General features: G+C 42.7%; 1 protein-coding gene across 1 annotated transcript in view; it reads left to right on the top strand.

The window, feature by feature from the left end:
* The window catches only part of peds1a (plasmanylethanolamine desaturase 1a), a 57509-nt gene that overhangs the window by 34605 nt on the left and 1742 nt on the right, over window positions 1-21162 (top strand). Inside the window, exons 2-5 of the mRNA XM_085357159.1 lie at window positions 107-226; window positions 369-460; window positions 7176-7320; window positions 17641-17853. Coding sequence (XP_085213285.1) covers window positions 107-226; window positions 369-460; window positions 7176-7320; window positions 17641-17853 — 570 coding nt within the window. The remainder of the gene's footprint in view (window positions 1-106; window positions 227-368; window positions 461-7175; window positions 7321-17640; window positions 17854-21162) is intronic.

Raw genomic sequence — 21162 nt, 5'->3', positions numbered from 1 at the left:
CGCGTTCTCCCAGCGGACACCCCCCCTTCATTAATACAGACACCCACTGTCTGTCTGTATTTGCCTGTCGGCCCAGCAGTGTCAGGTGTTTCTGTGTCGTCCTCAGGTAAACGGCTCCAGGAGTGGGTGTGTGTGATCCTGTGCCTCTTTCTTTTCATCATCAACTTCTCTTTCCTCCTCCTGCACTTCTCCACCGTTCACATCTACAAGATCGTCCTCGGCATCGGTAAGCTGACACTCACACGAAGTCACTAAACTGTGATGGCTGGGATTTTGTATGTAAATGCTAATAATCATTTTCATGAGTTCATGTACACCTCTAATCAAGTTTTTGTAATTCTCTGTCCACGCCTGCATTTATGTAACAGTCCTCGGAATAGTGACGGCAGATTTTGCATCGGGGATTGTGCACTGGGGAGCAGATACCTGGGGGTCGGTGGACATCCCTGTTATTGGGAAGGTACGCACGCACGCACGCACGCACGCACGCACGCAGGCAGGCAGGCTGTATCAAACACCTTTGAATAATTTCACATCAAATCAAGTTCATTTTCCTGCCAACCGAACTCTGAATCAGGTGTGCAGCAGTCTCACTAGTGTCGGTTCTGCTTTGCCTCTGTCAGACAGGCGGGTCGCTGACCAGCTGGTAACCACTGGTCACCTGGAAAGTGTGTAATCACTGACTAGTTGTTGCTGGCTGTCTCTGTGAAATCAATTGGTAAAGCTCCATTTCTGCAGGCCTACAGGCTGGTCAGAGAGACTGGTTGCACTGGAAAGCTCCTGGTCATTGATTTGGTTTGTCTGCAGACATGTACAACCAACTCCCCAAACGTCTGAGACCCTTTTAAACCCCTCGTAGTTCAACCCAAGCAATCACTGCAATGGTTTTGATACAGCAGCTGCTTTGTCACCAACTTTGGCTTCTTAAGTTTCTTCAGTCAAGGTAAGTTTAGCAGATCACATGGTTCATTCGATTGCTTCTGAGTGTTATGCAAACATTTTCCCTTCATCATTCTTTTTTCCCTCAACATAGAAGGACAAAGTCAAACTGTTCATCTTACAGCCGACTGTTTACTTTTTCCAAGCTTGGTTGTTAAATCTCGTCCTCTCTTATTTTGAGCTCCGCACTTTAAACAGAGAAGGAAGATTAATGTCTGCTCTTCAAAAGAAATACAAGTCGTATGACCCAAACACCAAAATATTCTAGTAGTAGCAGCAGCAGTAGTATTACTAGTAGTGACATATATTTTTGTATCTTTAGTGACCTTTCAGAACACAAAGGTCAAATGGCCCAGTGTCAGGTTATTTGGGCCTACTGTCAGAAATACCTGTATCAGCGCCACCTGTGCACACTTTTGGAAACAAGTTTTGGCATTTTTAATATTTATTTTTTCATTAATCGAGAAGTACCACACAGTTACAGTTCTTATTAGTGGACAGTCCACCTAGCTCTGTCCTTCGCCTGTTCCCCCGCTGGCTGACTCCCTGCTGTGAGTCCACAGTCTCATCGTGCTTCTTGTACAGTCTTGGTGACTGCAGGCGGGTGACTGCAGCGGGTGACTGCAGGCGGGTGACTGCAGGCGGGTGACTGCAGCGGGTGACTGCAGGCGGGTGACTGCAGCGGGTGACTGCAGCGGGTGACTGCAGGCGGGTGACTGCAGGCGGGTGACTGCAGCGGGTGACTGCAGGCGGGTGACTGCAGTGCTTTTCCTGCACTTTAAATGCACTCTGAGCTGGAAGGCCACTGCAGCTCATACCTGCAGCAGGTGGAGAATGGGTTCATGTCCTGCTGACTGAACTGGAGCGTCTGTGGGATGAGAGCGGCACTGACGAGGCAGCTGATGTCATTTTCATTTATTTTATTTGTTTGTCAGAAAGCGCCTGGTATTTGAAATGAGTGCAGAAGAGCACCTTTATAAATGATAGTATTTTAAAAAAGCCTTTTTTAAAAACACGTCCATCCTCAGATCCATTATTTTTGCATCGTTCTTGCTTTGGTACAGTTTTCCTGAATAATCCCAGCGAGCCAGATGGGACGGGTTTCTTTGGTTTTTACAGTTGGAGGTTTTGTTAAAAGTTGGTGTCTTCGCTTTCCTGGGACTGCATCACCGTGGTAGCAGTCGCCCCCGTCCCCACAGCTTTGCACTTCCGTAGTGATCTGAAGCTAAATGTCAGTGTAACACAAAGCGATTTCCCTGTAGGCAGTAATGTCCACTGCACTCACACACGCGCACACACGGGGTCACATGTGAACAGTCTCACCTTGAATATTGACGACCTTTCAGTGCACAGTGCACATACAGTATGCACATATTTATGTGGCTGCGTTACAGTAATCCACACACTCCTCTCAGCCAATTAGAGTAAAGGTTATCCTCATTTCATCCAATTAAAATCAGTATGATCCGGTGCAGCATGCAGATTGGTTCATGTGAACTTTGATTAATGGCGTGTGAATTTAGTGAGTGGAAGTGTGGGAGCGTTTCATCTACTGTTCCTTGTATTTATGAATTATTCATATATAAATAATGTGTGAAAAATGGAAGCTGATGTGTGAAGCATCCCTGTAAGAACCGTAGGCATTAATCACACTGTCCCACATGTTATCACTGCATCATTAATAATAATTTGATATTGTTCACACTTTGATTGCAGTTCACACCATTTGTTACTTTGACTGAAAAACTGCAAACATATGCAAACGTGTTTTATTTACAAATACTTATTATCATAGTTAAATATGACCGCAAACACCAGAATCACCTTAACACCTGTAATGCAATTTGTAGTATTTTTGTAGTACAAGACAGTATTTGCTGTACTTGACTGATATTATAACGACTTAGAGATTCTAATGTGATTCAAACAACATTATATAAACACGTCTCCAGCGTGATGCATGCATGTCATTCATTGTTTCCTCGTTGTCTTTCTGAGCTTTGTGTTAAACATGATGACACGTGCAGGCTGTCACACCTCATCACTACAGTGCTGCATTTGTAGACTGTTGTGTTGCAGCTCCTTATTTTTGCATGGTTGGCTACCAGCTCGTGAGTGTAACAGCTTGGAGGCTGGCTGTGTAGAGCGCTGTCGTTTATCAGTGCAGTGCACGCGAAGGAATGAATGATGTTTGTTTTAAATTCATTTAAAATAATCCCGTGTCTGCTTGTATTCTTTATACATACAAGGTGATTATGTATTTAAACATAAATACAGATGTTTGGCTCCAACCTTAAAACCACGAACAGGTACAGATGTTGTTATGTAGTTACATGCAGTACATGCAGTACTCATTCAAATGTAACGTGTAAAATGAAAGGCTGTATACATGACTGTAGTTATTGCACAAACACACCAGGAAAAAAAACATGAATTGATTAATTAGCATTGTTGTTGTGTGTGAATCAAATATGTCTCTGCTCAGCAGCCTGCTGGATTCCGGCTTGAGATTACTGCCAGTACTTCAGTGTAATCTGATTAGCTGCAGCACCGACAGTCTTGACTTCGATGTGAGGATTTCTAATGGTTCGTGTAATTTGGGCTGTACCTAATGTATGTCTCTATTTTTAGATGCTACCTTAATAATATTTATTTGATATGTGCACTGTACTATCAGATGATGCTGAACAGTAATTTTAGGATCCCTGTGTTACTTGTTGTGTTTGCAGAAGGTATTATTTGGTGTGATGTTTATTTCTAATGTGGCATTTATTGAGGTTTGGGGTAGTTACTGGGACCAAAGGCACAGCAGCAGTCACAGATTTGCATGGTGTGTTGGACACTGTAGGAGACCTCTAATAAAGACTTTAACTGGCAGAGAAGAATGGACCTTTACAGAGAACAGAGGGCTGACAATAGTCTGCTGGAAATAAAGCGTCCACCTCTGCTGCATTTGTGAGGCTGAGAATAAAGCCGGCCCGTGCTCCCGGTTAGCGTTAGTTTGAATATCAAACACGAGCGTGATTCAGAACACCTGAGGCTAATGGCGGCCGTATTAGAGCGTTAGAAGTTGGCGCTGTCCTTTATTTTTGCCTTCTGTTATTTTATTCTGTTTTTGCTGATGTATGTCCAGTTTCCTGTCGCCTCTACCTGTGATGACCTGTGTAAACATGTGTTGTCTGTACTTTATGTACCGCTGATCTCCAAGCTGTTCAACGTGTCTCGTCTCAGACCGGCTCCCACTGAAGGTCATCGAATTCATCCCACACGTCTCATGTCACACCTTATATTTCAGACTGTGGGTCGTGTTTTTGTGTCACTGCTGCTCTCCTGCTGATGTTGAAAGTGTGGTAGCTGCCTGATTTAAACAGTTATCATTCATCTGCACACACACGCTTTTATTTGGACTTGTGTAGCTTTAGATTTTTAGACCCAGTAAAGTAAACGTCTGTGGGTGGGAGCAGCTGAAGAAGACGTTTTTCTTTAAAACAGGTGGTTTGATTAAAGACTTTATTCAAATCAAGGCTTTTATGGCAGTTACAGTAACAAGCACTGCTGTTGGGTGCTAGAATTAGTCTGTGTGTCATTAGTGAAACATGGGGCTTCGTGTGTTTAGCTACAAAGTAACAACAGTCGTCAGTTAAGGAATGCGTCAAAGTAAGGAAGCTAGTGGAGTCAGTCAGCCGCTGTCCTCATGGAAACGTAACCCGCCAGTACCCGCTGTACTCTGGAGTACATGCATCATATCAGCATTTGGCTTAAAAGAAAAAGAAAATCTGGAGTACAAACTTGTGTACGAACACATTCAGAGAGCGCATTATGATGCATGCTTCTGTCCACATCACAGTTGGAATATGTTGTTGTTCAGACAAAATAGGGCGAGAATTATTGCACAAAGTACACTGCGAGGTTGTTGCTCTCCAGGAGAAATTGTGTAACACCAATTTGTTCTTTCTGTGAGTCTACAGAAAGCCTTTTCTCTACTCAGCAGTGCTAAAATTGCAACACTAGTTTAAGAAGTGCTCGACAATTTCCCTGTAGCGTTTCCACATTTCCTTTAGGAGGCTTTTTGTCGTCATCGTGTCGTTGAGCTTTAATTGACTCAACAAGGATTTAGCAGTCCTCTAATGACACCACTTTGAGGACAAAGTCACGCTCATTAGTTCCCAATGATGCTCGATTCACACGGAAATTTGCCAGATGTGCTTACAGTTTTGGGATATATGTTTTAAGATCCTTTCTCCCCATCTAGTTCACTTGTGCAGTCATATTTTAAAAGCATCGCTACTTCTGTCCTTGTGTCGTTAACGAACAAATCTCTTTCAAGGCAACTCTCCAGTGAGGCTGATTGGAGCATTGAAAGAGAGTTAATTGAATGATGTAAGTCGGTTCTTATTTAAAGGACAGAAGGAGGAAAAAAGAGTGCGATATTAAAGGATGGTAAGGTTGGGCCCAAAAAAGAGAGAAACTAATAAAAAATACAGCAGACGAGGTTGGAAGGACAAAAAAAGAAGGGGGTGGAAGGGCGTGTCCGTCCAAGCAGTGGGACAGCGGTGGTTGCTGGGGCGATGGGCGATGTGAGCTGGTGATTAACGGATGTCGTGCAAGGCAGGCCGTTAAACGGTGTGGGATTAGAGGACACGCAGCGACCGGTGGCCCGCCGTTAACTGGGAGCGCCCGTGCCGCCCCTCTCGGCACGACCTCTGCGGCTTAGCCGGCCTTTCATCTAGCTGAGGGCTGCGGTGAGAGGAGGGGGACGATGGAGGAGGGGGAAGCAGCGGTAGAGAAGGGAGCTGGGCCCGTAATTGTGAGGATATCAACAGATAGTTTCAGCGTTTGCAGTGGCACCTACCGACGATGTCTGCTGATAGGCGTGTGCGATTGTTTCGAGCGGCTAACCCGACAATAATGAGTTTTCACGCTGATGTTTCGACGGCTGCACACAAACACGCACTCGGATAAATGCGCACTGTGCACAAACACATGCAAACCTTCCTCTTTTTGCTTTTTCCACACAGAGAAATAAATTACCTTTATCCTCTGTGTGCATGTGGGTGTGTTTCTTTCTGTCCTCTTTTGTGCTTCTGAGATTCAGATTCAGTCTTTCATTTGAGACCCCCATGCTCTCACAGACGGGTGTCTGCCTCTGCACAGTGCTGCTGGGGTTTGCTGGGTGTGTGTGTCTGTGTGTGTGTCTGTGTGTGTTCTAAAGCACACATTTTTGAATTGGTGGGGTGTCCATGGGTCATTTATGTGTATGAGTGTGTTTGCACAAGTTGACTGCTGTTCTGTGGTTTATTAGGATGCTGGATATGAGCTTTGGGGTTGCACAGGGTGCTCAGCACCACTAAGTGTGTGAGTGTGTGTGTGTGTGTGTGTGTGTATTTGATCTGCATTGGCGTAAAGAGGATAAACATGGTTTTGTGTTGTGGTTTAAAGTGAATTTAAATTCATTAGAGGAACCCAACGATGACTTTCAGCCTGTATGTGCATGTAACTGTAGCCCCTTTATTTAGCACAGACTAGATCGGCTGTTCACCCTGTTCCATTCATTTGTGTCCTGATGTCATGATTGTGTTATTAATACGCTGTTATCTCAACGTCTGAGCCTCTCAAAATGGTTCATGAATAAAATCAAACCTTTGGATTAAAAGTGTGCAGTCGAACCAAATCTTGATTTAACCTCCGCTGCAGTCGTGTGCATAAAAATGTCATTGGCCATAAACAAATGGACTAAATGTCTCTCTGACATGAAAACGAGCAAACAAAAGAAGCCAAAGCGTTTAGGTGACGCCGACTCACTCACCGCCGTCTGCACAGCTTTGCAAACATATAAAAACGGCAGTCGGTAACTCCGAGCTGCTTTTTCTCACCTTCATCTTCCTCCACGCTACGCTAGTTCTCCTGCTAGCTGTTGCGAGTTACAAAGTGCATACAGAACAACATACAACTGAAGTGGATGGATTGGCCTGTAGATTCACTGATATCCGCACTTCTCAGTCAGGATCGGGCGGATGTGCAGCTGCTGAGGCAGGAACAGCGAGCAGAGTCTAGTTTGGGATCTGTGTGGATTACTTTGATTTGGAAAGGCCACCACTTCAGTATTTTTCATTTCATATAAAAATAAGATAATGATGGTTTAAATAAAGTCCTCCCTCTAAAGCCAGTTGTTGTACGAGCAGAAACTCGTCGGAGCTTAGACTGAGAATAGTTTTATTCATTTCTTTTCTTTGCAGGCATTTCTTCGACCATTCAGGGAGCACCACATCGATCCGACTGCCATCACTCGCCACGACTTCATCGAAACCAATGGCGATAACTGCATGATCCCCATCCTACCGCTGGCTCACATGGCCTACAAGTTCCTCACTTACACACCAGGTAAATCACACATCTGCTTATACCGGCTGCAGAGACACAGATCTCTGCACTATCGCAGTCACTGTTTGAGCTGTGCTCTTGTTGCTGGGCGAGTCAGTTTCCTGTAAATATCTGCTAGCAGCTGTGGGCACATCTTAGATGTGATAAAGGTTGGTCAATAACGAGAACAGCAGTTCTGTAACCAGTCTGCACGAATGCCACCATCTATCAGAACTGGTGACCTGATGGTCAGTAGGGTCCTTAGAACATGGACGCTGCTGCTGATGGAGGACTTGATGGAGCACGCCATCCCCTAATCTAACTGGTGTTTAAATCAGCATGAATGTGATGGATTGGCAGAATCTTGGCACATGTAGTTTTAGTGTCAACACTAGACTAGAAAGAGCTGGGAGCTCCTTCTTTGCTCCATCATATCTTTGTCAAGTCAAGTCAAGTTTATTTATAAAGCACATTTAAAAACAACCAAGGCTGACCAAAGTGCTGTACAATAAATTACAAATATAAAATACAATAAAACGCAAGTACATAAAACACCTCACTGATAAAACAATAAGTTAAAACAGTAAGTTAAACCTTGCTAAAAGCCAATGAGAAGAGGTGAGTTTTAAGAGCAGTTTTAAAAGTTCCTAGGCTTGTGGAGAATCTGATGTGAGGAGGTAAACTGTTCCACAGTCTGGGTGCAGCCACAGCAAAAGCCCTCTCTCCCCTTTGTGCCCACTATCTCTGTAAGGCAAGGCAAGGCAAGGCAAGTTTATTTGTATAGCACAATTCAACAACAAGGTGATTCAAAGTGCTTTACAGAGACATTAGAAACAAGAACAAATAAAAAGCATGATTTAAAATTGAATAAAACAAGCAAATAAACTAACTAACTAATTAACAAACAAACAAACAAACAACAGTATATAAAATCAAAACAGATAAAATCAGAACAGTAGATAAAATCAGTAGTTAAATGTAAGTTTTGAAATTTAAGCTTAAAGTGTGGATTTGGTGCTTTATTCAAATGCAGCTGAGAACAGGTGAGTCTTCAACCTGGATTTAAATAAACTGAGTGTTTCAGCTGATCTGAGGCTTTCTGGGAGTTTGTTCCAGATATAAGGAGCATAAAAGCTGAATGCAGCTTCTCCGTGTCTGGTTCTGACTCTGGGAACTGATAAAAGACCGGATCCAGATGACCTGAGGGATCTGGATGGTTCATACTGGGTCAGGAGGTCACTGATGTATTTTGGTCCTAAACCATTCAGAGCTTTATAGGCCAGCATCAGAACTTTAAAGTCTATCTGTAGTAGTAGTGTCTGAAAACAACCAAGAAAAAAGATGAGTATTTCTTCAGTGAAAGAAGAAAGGTAAACCAACAAGTGGAAAGTCATTTTAGCCCTTCTTTCAGATTGGATGAACCAAACATTCACCAACCAACCAACTGGCTGGGATTTGTCGATCTGATCAGGTGAAGGAAGCCCAGGATGGACACAGACAGCTGCTGTTTGGAAACCTCAGTGTGTCATAGCCTTAAATATTCTTCTTTTGCTTCCTGTGTAGAAAAGAAAATCATCATTGCCATTCTTATTATCCTGAGAAGCTTGAGGGTGTAACATTGCAGACGTTTGAGCTAACTTCCTACAATTAAACCTCAAACTGGCGATGAAAATGCAAGGACTTCAGAAGGTCAGCTACAGTGTCAAACAGTTTGTAGCTGTGCCTTAGTACTGCAAGGTGCCAGACTAATGGAAGTTAAGGAAAAGCATAGGGCAGGTGATCATGTGCACTGACCTTACAGCTGCAGGGCAAGAGGTGGGAGGGACTGGAGGAGGAAGATCAGCAGGAGAAACTGAGCAAGCTGTTATTGAGGAGGTGACATCTCCACCTGTCATGTCTACACTACAAGTTGAGCTGAAAGGTCACTGATGGGAGGAGCGGAGGGGAGTTGACATCAGTTAGTTGGGTTAAAGGCTAGGTTAGCTACCGTGCTGTGAGGTTAAGCTGCTCCCAAGCATCTAGCACTGTGCATGTCTGATAAAGTGATAAACCGAGGTAGCTGGATAGGAAACGAAATAACAAAGTACCAGTGAAGGCGTTGCAGAGGGTCGTGAAAACTGCCCAGCGCATCGCCGGAGCACCACTTCCTGCCATAAAAGACATCTACAGGAAGCGGTGTCTGAAAAGGGCTGGGAAAATCATCAAAGACCCCAGTCACCCATCACATGGACTCTTCACCCTCCTGCCCTCTGGGAGGCGCCACAGGAGCCTCCGGACTAAGACCACCAGGTACCGGAACAGCTTCTTCCCCACAGCTGTCAGACTCCTGAACTCTGCCTCCTGACATCTGACCCACGTTAAACTCATGGACTGAACATACACACACCCACAATGGACAACTGTACCCTCAAACACAATAATAACATGGACTGAACCACCACTCACAACCACTAGCACTTTATATAGCCTCTGTAGAAACTATCTACACCCTCACTTATCTTAACTGCACTACTGTATAGCTCTGTGTAAATAATCATTCTGTACATTCGATAATCTTTAATCCTACAACTGTTTACAACTTGCATAGTTCACATTTCTGTATAGCTGTATATCTCAGATTCTGTAAAGTTATTTATTTCATATTCTGTATAGTTTTTCATATTTATATTCATATCCTGTACATAGCTTGTACTCACTACAGCCTGTACATACTTATAGTTATAGAATATTCACAACATACTTCATACCGTGTACATTATAACATACCATAATAGACCCATTTCTGTAATATACTTACATATCTATACTATTGCTAATATATATTGTAATATATCTATATCACTAAAGCACTTCTGGATGGATGCAAACTGCATTTCGTTGCCCTGTACCTGTGCATGTGCAATGACAATAAAGTTGAATTCTATTCTATTCTATTCATTCATACATTCAGAGGAAAAGAAATGCATGCACGAAACAAGTCTGTTTCTATTTGTTCAATTCTATTTATACAAATTTATTTATATAACAACAGTCGCCTGTTATTGTAAGGTAGACCCTACAATAATAGGTACAGAGAAAAACCCAACAATCATATGACCCCCTATGAGCAGCACTTTGGCGACAGTGGGAAGGAAAAACTCCCTTTTAACAGGAAGAAACCTCCAACAGAACCAGGCTCAGGGAGGGGCGGGGCCATCTGCTGTGATTGGTTGGGGTGAGAGAAGGAAGACAGGATAAAGACATGCTGTGGAAGAGAGACAGAGGTTAATAACAGATATGATTCAATGCAGAGAGGTCTGTTAACACATAGTGAGTGAAGAAGAAACACCCAGTGCATCATGGGAGTCCTTCAGCAGGCTACACCTATTGTATTGTATTTTTGTATTGTATCTTTATTTGTTTCAGACATATAAAACAAAAAACAATATATACACACTACATATATTTTCATTTACAGATACGAATATATATGTAGATATACACACACACACACACACGTATGTGTTCAGATAAACAAAAAATATATAATGAAATAAAACAAAATCGTCTGACATGATGTAACAATGTTTGGTCTGAAAAGGAGTAGGAAGAAGTATGAACATACTTATTAATTCCTACCCCTGCTCAACATCTTATTGATCCCACATAATTCACCTAATTCCCATCATCACATACTCCACACGATACACGAGGAGAACCTATATAAACTTGGCTACCGTGATTGATATAATTTGGATATAATTTGATATTTTTATACATACAATGGGTGATCATCTTTATCGGTATCATATTCTTCCAAAATCAGTTTTCGAAGTATTTTCATGAACTTACTAATTCCTGAGCATTGCTGTAGATCTATAGTAAAACTATTCCACAGTTTTACCCCATAAATAGTGACACAAAAGGTTTTAACCTTTGACCGTGCTTTAAGAATCCTTAGATTCAATTTCCCCCTCAATTCATAGTCTCCTTCTCTGTCATAGAACATCCTCTGTATATTTCCTGGTAACATATTGTATCTGGCCTTGTACATAATTTTTGCAGTTTTATATTTTATAAGATCCATAAACTTCAGTATTTTTAATTTCAAAAACATGATGTTAGTATGGTCTCTAAATCCTGCTTTATTAATCATCCTGATTGCTTTTTTTTTAAATTTTACATATTGGTTGAAGTGCAGTTTTATATGTGTTTCCCCAAATTTCCACACAGTATTCCAAATATGGCAATATAAGTGAACAATAAAGTACCCGGAGTGATTTGGAAGGCAAAAAATATTTAACTTTACTTAGTACGGAGATGCTTCTTGACAGTTTGGCTTGTATATGCTTTATGTGAGGTTTCCAGCAGATTTTGTTATCTATTATCACACCCAGAAATTTTGTATCCGAAACTTGCTCTATTTCAACATTGTTTACTAATAATTTTGCTCCTGCATCTTTTTTACAATTTCCGAATAACATAAATGTAGTTTTTTCCAAATTTAATGATAGCTTATTTCTATCAAACCATGTTTTCAGTTTAATCATTTCTTGTGTGACAATTTCCAAAAGCTGCTGTAAGTTCTCTCCAGCACAAAAAATATTTGTATCATCTGCAAATAGAATAAACTGTAGTATATCTGATGTTCTGCATATATCATTGATATAGAGGATAAACAGCTTTGGTCCCAATACTGACCCCTGCGGAACTCCACAAACAATGTCCATACACTCTGATTGATATTCCCCAATTTTCACAAATTGCTGCCTGTCTCTCAAATAACTCTTTACCCACTCTAACACCACTCCTCTAATGCCGTAGTACTCCAGTTTATCAAGTAATATGTCATGATTAATTGTGTCAAAAGCTTTTTTTAGGTCAATGAATACACTAACTATACATTGTCTTTTATCTATATTGTTGGTGATATTTTCGATCAGTTCCATTAATGCCAATGATGTTGATCTATTTGATCTGAAACCATACTGACTATCCATTATTATTTTGTGTTTATCTATAAATTTGTCAAGTCTATTACTAAAGACTTTTTCCAGTATTTTTGAAAATTGAGAAAGTAGAGAGACAGGCCTATAATTTGTGAATTGGTGTCTGTCACCATTTTTAAACAGTGGTGTTACTTTAGCTGTTCTCATTTGTTTTGGGAATGTACCAGTTTGTAAGGACAAATTGCAAATGTGTGTTAAGGGTTTGGAAATGCCCTCTATCACTCTCTTAACGATTTCCATATCAATGTCGTCAGAGTCTGTAGAGTTTTTTGTTTGTGATTTCCCAACAATATCAATGATTTCCTTTTCTTCTACTGCCGTTAAGAACATTGAATGAGGATTGCGATCAATGAGTCTGGTTTCTTTCTCTACAGAATCTGTTATATCAGGAATTGTTTCAGCCAAGTCTGGCCCAACACTTACAAAGAATTTATTGAACTCATTTACCACATCTCTCATATTAGTAATATTTCTATCATTATTTGCGAAATACGAAGGATAGTCTGCCTGCCCCGAGCCCTTTTTGATGATGGTATTTAATGTTTTCCAGATCCCTTTAATATTATTTTTATTCATAATCAGTAATTTTTCATAGTATTCCTTTTTACATGACCTTAAAATACTCGTTAATTTATTTTTATATTTCTTGTATTTATTTTCAGCTTCTGTGCTTCTGTTCATTATAAATTCTCTGTATAAGGTATTTTTCTTCTTACATGCATTTTGCAATCCTTTTGTAATCCATGGGCACTCTGCATATTTTTGTTTTTTACTATATTTCTTTACTGGGCAATGACTATTATATAACAGTTTAAATTTTCCTAAAAAAATCTCATAAGCTTTATCAATATTTTTTTCCTTATACAGCATCTCCCATTCTTGCTTGAGTAAATCACTTTTGAATGCGTTTATTGACTCTTCTGTTCTCACTCGTTTGTATTTTATTGTGTTTTGCTGTTTAACCTTCCTGTAATTGCTGTTATACACTATAAAAACAGGTAGATGATCACTGATGTCATTAATTAGGAGACCACTTATGGTTCTATTTTCTATTTCATTAGTAAATATATTGTCTATTAGGGTTGCCGACTGTGCTGTAATCCTGCTGGGCTTAGTGATCACTGGAAAAAGTCCCAAGCTATACATTGTATTAATAAATTCCTCTGTCGCTCTCTGCTTGTTTGGATTTAGTAGATCTATGTTAAAATCCCCACAAATGAACATGACTTTTTGATTTGTCCTAATGAATGTTTTATCTACCCACTCCTTAAAGATTTCAATATTAGAACCTGGTGTTCTATATATACAGCTTACAATGACATTTTTCTCTTTTCCCATACTAATTTCTATTGTTACACACTCTAATATATTATCTACCGCCATCGTCATTTTTTCTACCATCTTGTATTTTAAATTTTTATCCACAAACAAGGCCACACCACCGCCATTCTTATTCTTTCTATTTGTAAGATTTAATTCATATCCATCTATTACAAAGTCCTCTCCTTTCTGTTTATTAATCCATGTTTCAGATACTGCAATCACACTGAATGGATGTGTAAATTTGCTTAAATATTCCCTTGTTTTGTGAAAATTTGCATATAAACTTCTACTATTAAAGTGGATTATAGATATTTTGCCGTCGACCAAAATAGCATAACTAAGGGAGGATTCAGGGTCACCTGGTCCAGGACTAACTATATGCTTTAGAACATAAAAGACAACGATCGAGTTGTTACATTCGCATAAAACCCTAAATAATACTACTACTACTGCTGCTAGTACTGCTGCTAGTACTGCTGCTACTACTCCTGCTTCTGGCTGCTACTTTTAGGGATCGCCACAGCACATCATCTACCATCTAGCCTCGCCTCTGTCAGTGCGCCCCAGGGTGGCTGTGGCTACAATGTAGCTGCCATCACCAGTGTGTGAATGTGTGTGTGGATGGGTGGATGACTGGATGTGTAAAGCGCTTTGGGGTCCTTAATGACTGGTAAAGCGCTATATAAATACAGGCCATTTACCATTTTTACCATCTACCTCCATCTTACCATCTTCCTACCTCCTTCCTGTCACACCAACCCTCTGTATAGTCTCCTTCACTACATCCATGACTCTGTGCACGTCTGCTCCTGCCTGGCAGCTCCATATTTAACATCATTTATCCAGTATAGGCCATATCCCTCCTGTGCACACGTATTCAGTAGTTTTCCAGTTCTTTTGGGTACCTTTACTGTGGTTTCTCGGAGTATAAACATAAAACTTTGATTTGATGGCCTTTCTTAAACAGTCCTGCGTCATTATTATCTCAGCAGGTGTTTGTGAGGGTCTGGTAAGTGTTGATGTGCAAAACATCCCTTTTTAAAAAGTCTCCATTCAGAAGAAATAAATGCTTTAGCTTTCCTAACTTAGCTCTACCGTGCATGAGCAAAATACATTTGAGTTATTGACATGATATTAGAGATTAGATGTAAAACTAACCAGAAATGTCAAAAGAAAGTAAAGGTTAAAAGTGTTATTGTGTTTGAACGGTGTAAGTGTCTGTAAAAGATCATCGGTACGTTTAAGGGGAGTCAGACTTTAACAAATCGTCTGAAACCAAAAGAATGAAAATGTTAAAAGTTCAGCTGCTTGTCCACAGGAGGGATCCGTGCATGAGGCGAGAGGGAGGAGAGATTAGAGGCAGCAACAGTGAGGTCCACTTGTAGGTGACATCCACACCTGTCATGTCACACACCACAGGGAGTCAAGAGGTCACCAAACGGACGCAGTGACATCCACACCTGTCATGTCCGCGCCTTAAGAGGTCGCAGCTAAGCGTTCGAGGGCGAGAGCGCACGGAGAACAGAGGAAGCGAGAGAGCGCGCGGGGGCAGCGGAGGGTCGCGTAGCGGTGAGATGACATCTAAACCTGTCATGTCGAGCTCCTCGCAGTGTCGAGCGGTCACCAGACAAAGACGGAGACAGAGGTAGACGGGGAAATCTGAAAAGCGCGAGGTGACATCTCCAGCTGTCATGTCTGCACTTGAACTGGGGTCAAGAGATTGTAGTTTTCACCAAAGACAAGGGACAAGGCATGGAGACGGACAGAGAGAGGACAGCTGTAAGTCACAGGAAGACCGAGAGCTATCAGCTGACAAACCAGACTCACACGTTCATGGAGGCTGTGCGCATCCTTATACTGTTCATGCATTCATTATTGTCAGAAATGTTGTGCGCAGCTGCTTCTGTGTGAGTCCTGACATGTTTGTCAGCTGTCAGCTCAAATCAGCGCTGACTCCGTAAACAGTTTTCAGCTACCGATGACAAAATGCTTGTTATAGGCGAGTGCGTGGCCGCGGTCAGGACGTCTGATTAATCAGCTGTAGTGTTATCAGTCCACCGGTGTCTGTCGTTGTCTTTGGGTCAGAGTTTGCATCAAAGGGGACGCATGTCCAGCTGCAGTTAGTGTGGGACAGCTTTCCACGATCGAGCGAGGCTCGGCGAGGCTGAGATAAACATCTTCCTTTGAGCCCCCCTCCAGTTAATCCAACTTTCTTTTGATTGGCTGCTCGTTGTAAAACAATGATGGAGCGTCTGTGCTTGCAGTGCTGTGTGCCTGACCAGATTCAGTGTATCCAATCCTGCTGACATCACAGAGGGCCGAGAAAGGGAAAAAAGACATCGCTAACCCGTTTCTGTGATTTATGTAGTGTTGTCACTGAGTCAGCATCAGATACTTTTAATTTCACCCTTTACTTCCAAAAGCTGCACTGAAAGCTGTTTTTTCCTTTGTAGCACCACAAAGAATAACTGAAAGTCTTCAACATCATTTTGTAAATGCACGGCTCATTAATGGGACTCAGCAGGTTACCTCTTACTTGGTGCAAATTAACATCACACCAGATATTTCTCAATAAAAGTACTCCATATTTTTTGAAGTGCTCTCTCATCCCATTGGTTGACAGCTTTCAGTGACCTTTTACTGTGTTTCACTGTGACTTTGTGTTACCTTCGTTCCCCAGCCTTCGCATACAAAGCCAGCAGCGCTCGGGTCGCTCCCTCCATACCTGTGCAGGTGTGACGTGTATCCTGAGCCTCAGAAGTTCTTTAACCCTTTAAAGCCGGTCGGAGCGGGCACGCTCTGTTGTGCGTAACTATTTTTAAATCCCGGTAGAACCGGAACCGCGTAAGCATATGAAACCGGAGGAGTTGTACTTGCATCTTATGCCATCAGCTTGTCCTCGGTCACAGTTTCCTTCCACATACAGCTTTGCAAAAACATCATAAAAAGCACTTGCAGCAACAAAAACATAATATTCCAGAAACACGCTTTGCTGATCCGATCAGCTGTTTGTAACACTTCCTACGTCCATCAGCTCGAACTTTCGCATGTCCGCCATGACCTGCCCAAAACTGGAAGTGACGTCATTTTCACGGAAATGTAGTTTTTTACCATCAGGGCCTCATGAGCCTATACTGGTGCTTGTTATGTTATGTTTGACTTTATGACTTTCTGTGTCGTTGCTGGGATGCTGAGGACTCATATTGCACTGCTGGAAATAGTTTATTTTGATGCACATGCTGCTTTTTTGCAAATTTGTTGTATAATATTTATTTTCGTTTTTCCTGCAGTATATAAAAATTGGTGTATTTCAAAAATAAAACTATGAAGACACTCAAAATAAATTTCCTGTGGTGGGAAACTATTTTGTGCAACTTTTTTGTATTTACAGTTTTGAGGGATAAGCCTCTTAAATTTCTCTAACTACAAATATATGTTAAAAAAGCAAAAACGATTTTCAATTTTTTTGTAGTTTATTGCACTTTTTTGCAATTTATGTAATCACTATGCACTTAATGCAGACATATTATTAAAATTTGGGCTATAATGGTTGTATTGATGTATAGCAACTTGAAATGCTCCCGAAAATGGCTCCACAGCATGTAAAAATATAATATAAGCTCTGGCGGACTTGGTTCTATGGTAGGTCTTAAAGGGTTAATGTTTAATGATTCATAGTTACGTTTAAACACCAGCAGGAAGTTAGGTGCTCAGTAAAGAACAGGAAACATGGCCTCGTTTCCTTCTTTGAGTGTAGACTGCTTACTTCCTCACCCCTGACCTGGTGCCTGCAGTGTGGCAGAATGTGTGCAGTCATCTGTTCGTCGTCTGATTGGAAACATCATGCTAACCATTGCTAACATCTTCTTTAGATAAAGTATGTTTCATCCTCTCCTTTCAGGCTCTTCAGCACCTCCGAGGTTCAGCATCTCTGTGGGAGTCCTGCTCCTTCATTACACTGAACACTTTGATCAATTATTCCATTAACTTTCCCTCGTCTTCTTTCTTTGTGTCTGTTGTCACCTTTCAGAGGCCTTGCTGGAATCCTACCCCTGGGATTGCTACGTCTTCGCCCTGGCGGTTTTCGTCACGCTAACCAATCAGATTCACAAGTGGAGCCACTCCTACTTTGGCCTCCCGCGATGGGTCACGCTGCTCCAGGACTGGCATCTGGTGTTGCCACGGAAACACCACCGCATCCACCACGTGTCGCCGCACGAGACGTATTACTGCATTACCACCGGTATGATGCTGAGCTCCGTATCAGAGGGGCAGACGTGACTGCTACTGTCTCGTGACAGGACGGTCACTCATGTGTCTGCTCAGATTCCTCGACGTTCTCGTAGAGTCGTGCAGGGGAATCAGCCCGTGTCTCTGTCAGGCTGTCAGATATACAGGGAGTGCAGAATTATTAGGCAAGTTGTATTTCTGAGGAATAATTTTATTATTGAACAACAACCATGTTCTCAATGAACCCAAAAAACTCATTAATATCAAAGCTGAATGTTTGTGGAAGTAGTTTTTAGTTTGTTTTTAGTTTTAGCTATTTTAGGGGGATATCTCTGTGTGCAGGTGACTATTACTGTGCATAATTATTAGGCAACGTAACAAAAAACAAATATATACCCATTTCAATGATTTATTTTTACCAGTGACACCAATATAACATCTCCACATTCACAAATATACATTTCTGACATTCAAAAACAAAACAAAAACAAATCAGCGACCAATATAGCCACCTTTCTTTGCAAGGACACTCAAAAGCCTGCCATCCATGGATTCTGTCAGTGTTTTGATCTGTTCACCATCAACATTGCGTGCAGCAGCAACCACAGCCTCCCAGACACTGTTCAGAGAGGTGTACTGTTTTCCCTCCTTGTAAATCTCACATTTGATGATGGACCACAGGTTCTCAATGGGGTTCAGATCAGGTGAACAAGGAGGCCATGTCATTAGTTTTTCTTCTTTTATACCCTTTCTTGCCAGCCACGCTGTGGAGTACTTGGACGCGTGTGATGGAGCATTGTCCTGCATGAAAATCATGTTTTTCTTGAAGGATGCAGACTTCTTCCTGTACCACTGCTTGAAGAAGGTGTCTTCCAGAAACTGGCAGTAGGACTGGGAGTTGAGCTTGACTCCATCCTCAACCCGAAAAGGCCCCACAAGCTCATCTTTGATGATACCAGCCCAAACCAGTACTCCACCTCCACCTTGCTGGCGTCTGAGTGGGACTGGAGCTCTCTGCCCTTTACCAATCCAGCCACGGGCCCATCCATCTGGCCCATCAAGACTCACTCTCATTTCATCAGTCCATAAAACCTTAGAAAAACCAGTCTTGAGATATTTCTTGGCCCAGTCTTGACGTTTCAGCTTGTGTGTCTTGTTCAGTGGTGGTCATCTTTCAGCCTTTCTTACCTTGGCCATGTCTCTGAGTATTGCACACCTTGTGCTTTTGGGCACTCCAGTGATGTTGCAGCTCTGAAATATGGCCAAACTGGTGGCAAGTGGCATCTTGGCAGCTGCACGCTTGACTTTTCTCAGTTCATGGGCAGTTATTTTGTGCCTTGGTTTTTCCACACGCTTCTTGCGACCCTGTTGACTATTTTGAATGAAACGCTTGATTGTTCGATGATCACGCTTCAGAAGCTTTGCAATTTTGAGACTGCTGCATCCCTCTGCAAGATATCTCACTATTTTTGACTTTTCTGAGCCTGTCAAGTCCTTCTTTTGACCCATTTTGCCAAAGGAAAGGACGTTGCCTAATAATTTTGCACACCTGATATAGGGTGTTGATGTCATTAGACCACACCCCTTCTCATTACAGAGATGCACATCACCTAATATGCTTATTTGGTAGTAGGCTTTCGAGCCTATACAGCTTGGAGTAAGACAACATGCATGAAGAGGATGATGTGGACAAAATACTCATTTGCCTAATAATTCTGCACTCCCTGTACGATGTGAGGCTGAGTCTTATAAATGACAGATCCGTGTAAAAACGTCCTCCACTGTTGTTGGGACGTCCGGCCCCAGATTTCCTGTTGTTTACAAACCTGCCGTCCTCCCGGCAGCGTGGGATACATGCTGAAAGATGCCAGGACAGGAACACAGCTGGACTGTACAGTCGCCATATGTTTGCAAGTATGTGACATCGTCCGTGTGAGCGAGCTCGGCCTCCTCGTGCACCGAAGAACAGATCACGCGACGCCAGACGACCAAACCCCTGAATAATGTCCTCCCTTTATTTTTACATCTATCAGCAAACCCAAACCTTCCTCGTCACCCTCGACCGTTTGTCAGTGCGATCGTCGTGGGCGGCCATTTTAGATCGCCATCGTTGAAGCTGCAGAATAATTTCCCGTGCGGCTCTCTGCACATTCGGATGAGATGGCGGATGTGTCTGTGTGATTCTTATAAATAACTAAAAGAAAGCGTTTGCGTGCGTGTGGCTCTGCAGAGACGAGGCCTCGCTCACAGATTCAGTATTCTGCCTGCATCTGGGTGAGAGGGGGAGAGAGGGGAGGATACTCGAGGGGGATTCAGCTTGTACATCACCCTGCGCCCCAGTGGACGACAGATGTGAGTGTGTGAGTGTGGGTGAGCTGAGGGGGGTGGCAGACTTGTGTGTCTGTACACACACACTGCGTACATCTGCATACTCCAGCATCTGTGTGCTAGTCTCTTTGACCTTCTCTTTGGTTTCTAACCTGTGTGTGTGTGTGTGTGTGTGTGTGTGTGTGTGTGTGTGTGTGTGTGTGTGTGTGGTGGGCTGGTGGGGTAGAGGGGCCCACGGGGGACGGCGACGGCCCCCCGCTCCCCGAGCCCGGCTGCCTGGGCCTGGCTTGGATTCCGCTGGGGCTCGCCTAGTTGCCTTTGTGCTCGCCACCGGCTGACAATCCCCATGTATATTTAATGCTAACCTGCTGTCTGTTCTAACAAATAGGACTTCACAGGTGGGGGGGGGCTGAGGACAGGGGAGGAACGGGGGAGAGGGGGGGTGGGAGGCAGGGATTTGGAGGAATAAAAAAGGAGTGTGGTGGAGGAAGACATCGAGCGACAGACAGCGGAGAGTGAAATCAAACACAACCTCTGGCTGCTTCAACGTCTTCCAGCCGAGAGAAGGTCACCGCAGGGACGCGCGTGCACGCATCCCTGCAGCTATTGCAAGAACCCTATGCAAACACATCACACAAGTGCAGCACAAGTACACAACGTCCGTGTGGGTCTTTGTGCTGTCTTCGTGTCTCTGTGCGATCGACTTTTAGAGTTTAGATACGAGTTTGTGTCTTTGGCTGAAATGATGAAATGGATTTCATCTCAGGTGTCACGGGACTGTGTGCCCTCTGCATAGGCATGTTGTTTCACAGCAGTCACGCGTATTCACAGACTACTGTACAGCCATGCATTCATACTCCGTGTACTTTGGCCTGCATCCATCTGCAGCGTGATAGTCTAAGAAACATTCACAGCTGTTCAGATTCTGTAAACGGCACGAGAGCGACGACACTGTGAGCGACGACACTGAGCGAGCATGTGTTCCCACGTGTTC

Source organism: Diplotaxodon limnothrissa, linkage group LG7 (genome assembly GCF_057381915.1).
Source record: "Diplotaxodon limnothrissa isolate DT_005_m linkage group LG7, D_limnothrissa_male_GT1.1, whole genome shotgun sequence".
Lineage (NCBI taxonomy): Eukaryota > Metazoa > Chordata > Actinopteri > Cichliformes > Cichlidae > Diplotaxodon > Diplotaxodon limnothrissa.
The sequence above is the reverse complement of the archived record's forward strand: the minus strand, read 5'-3'. Positions and strand labels throughout refer to the sequence as shown.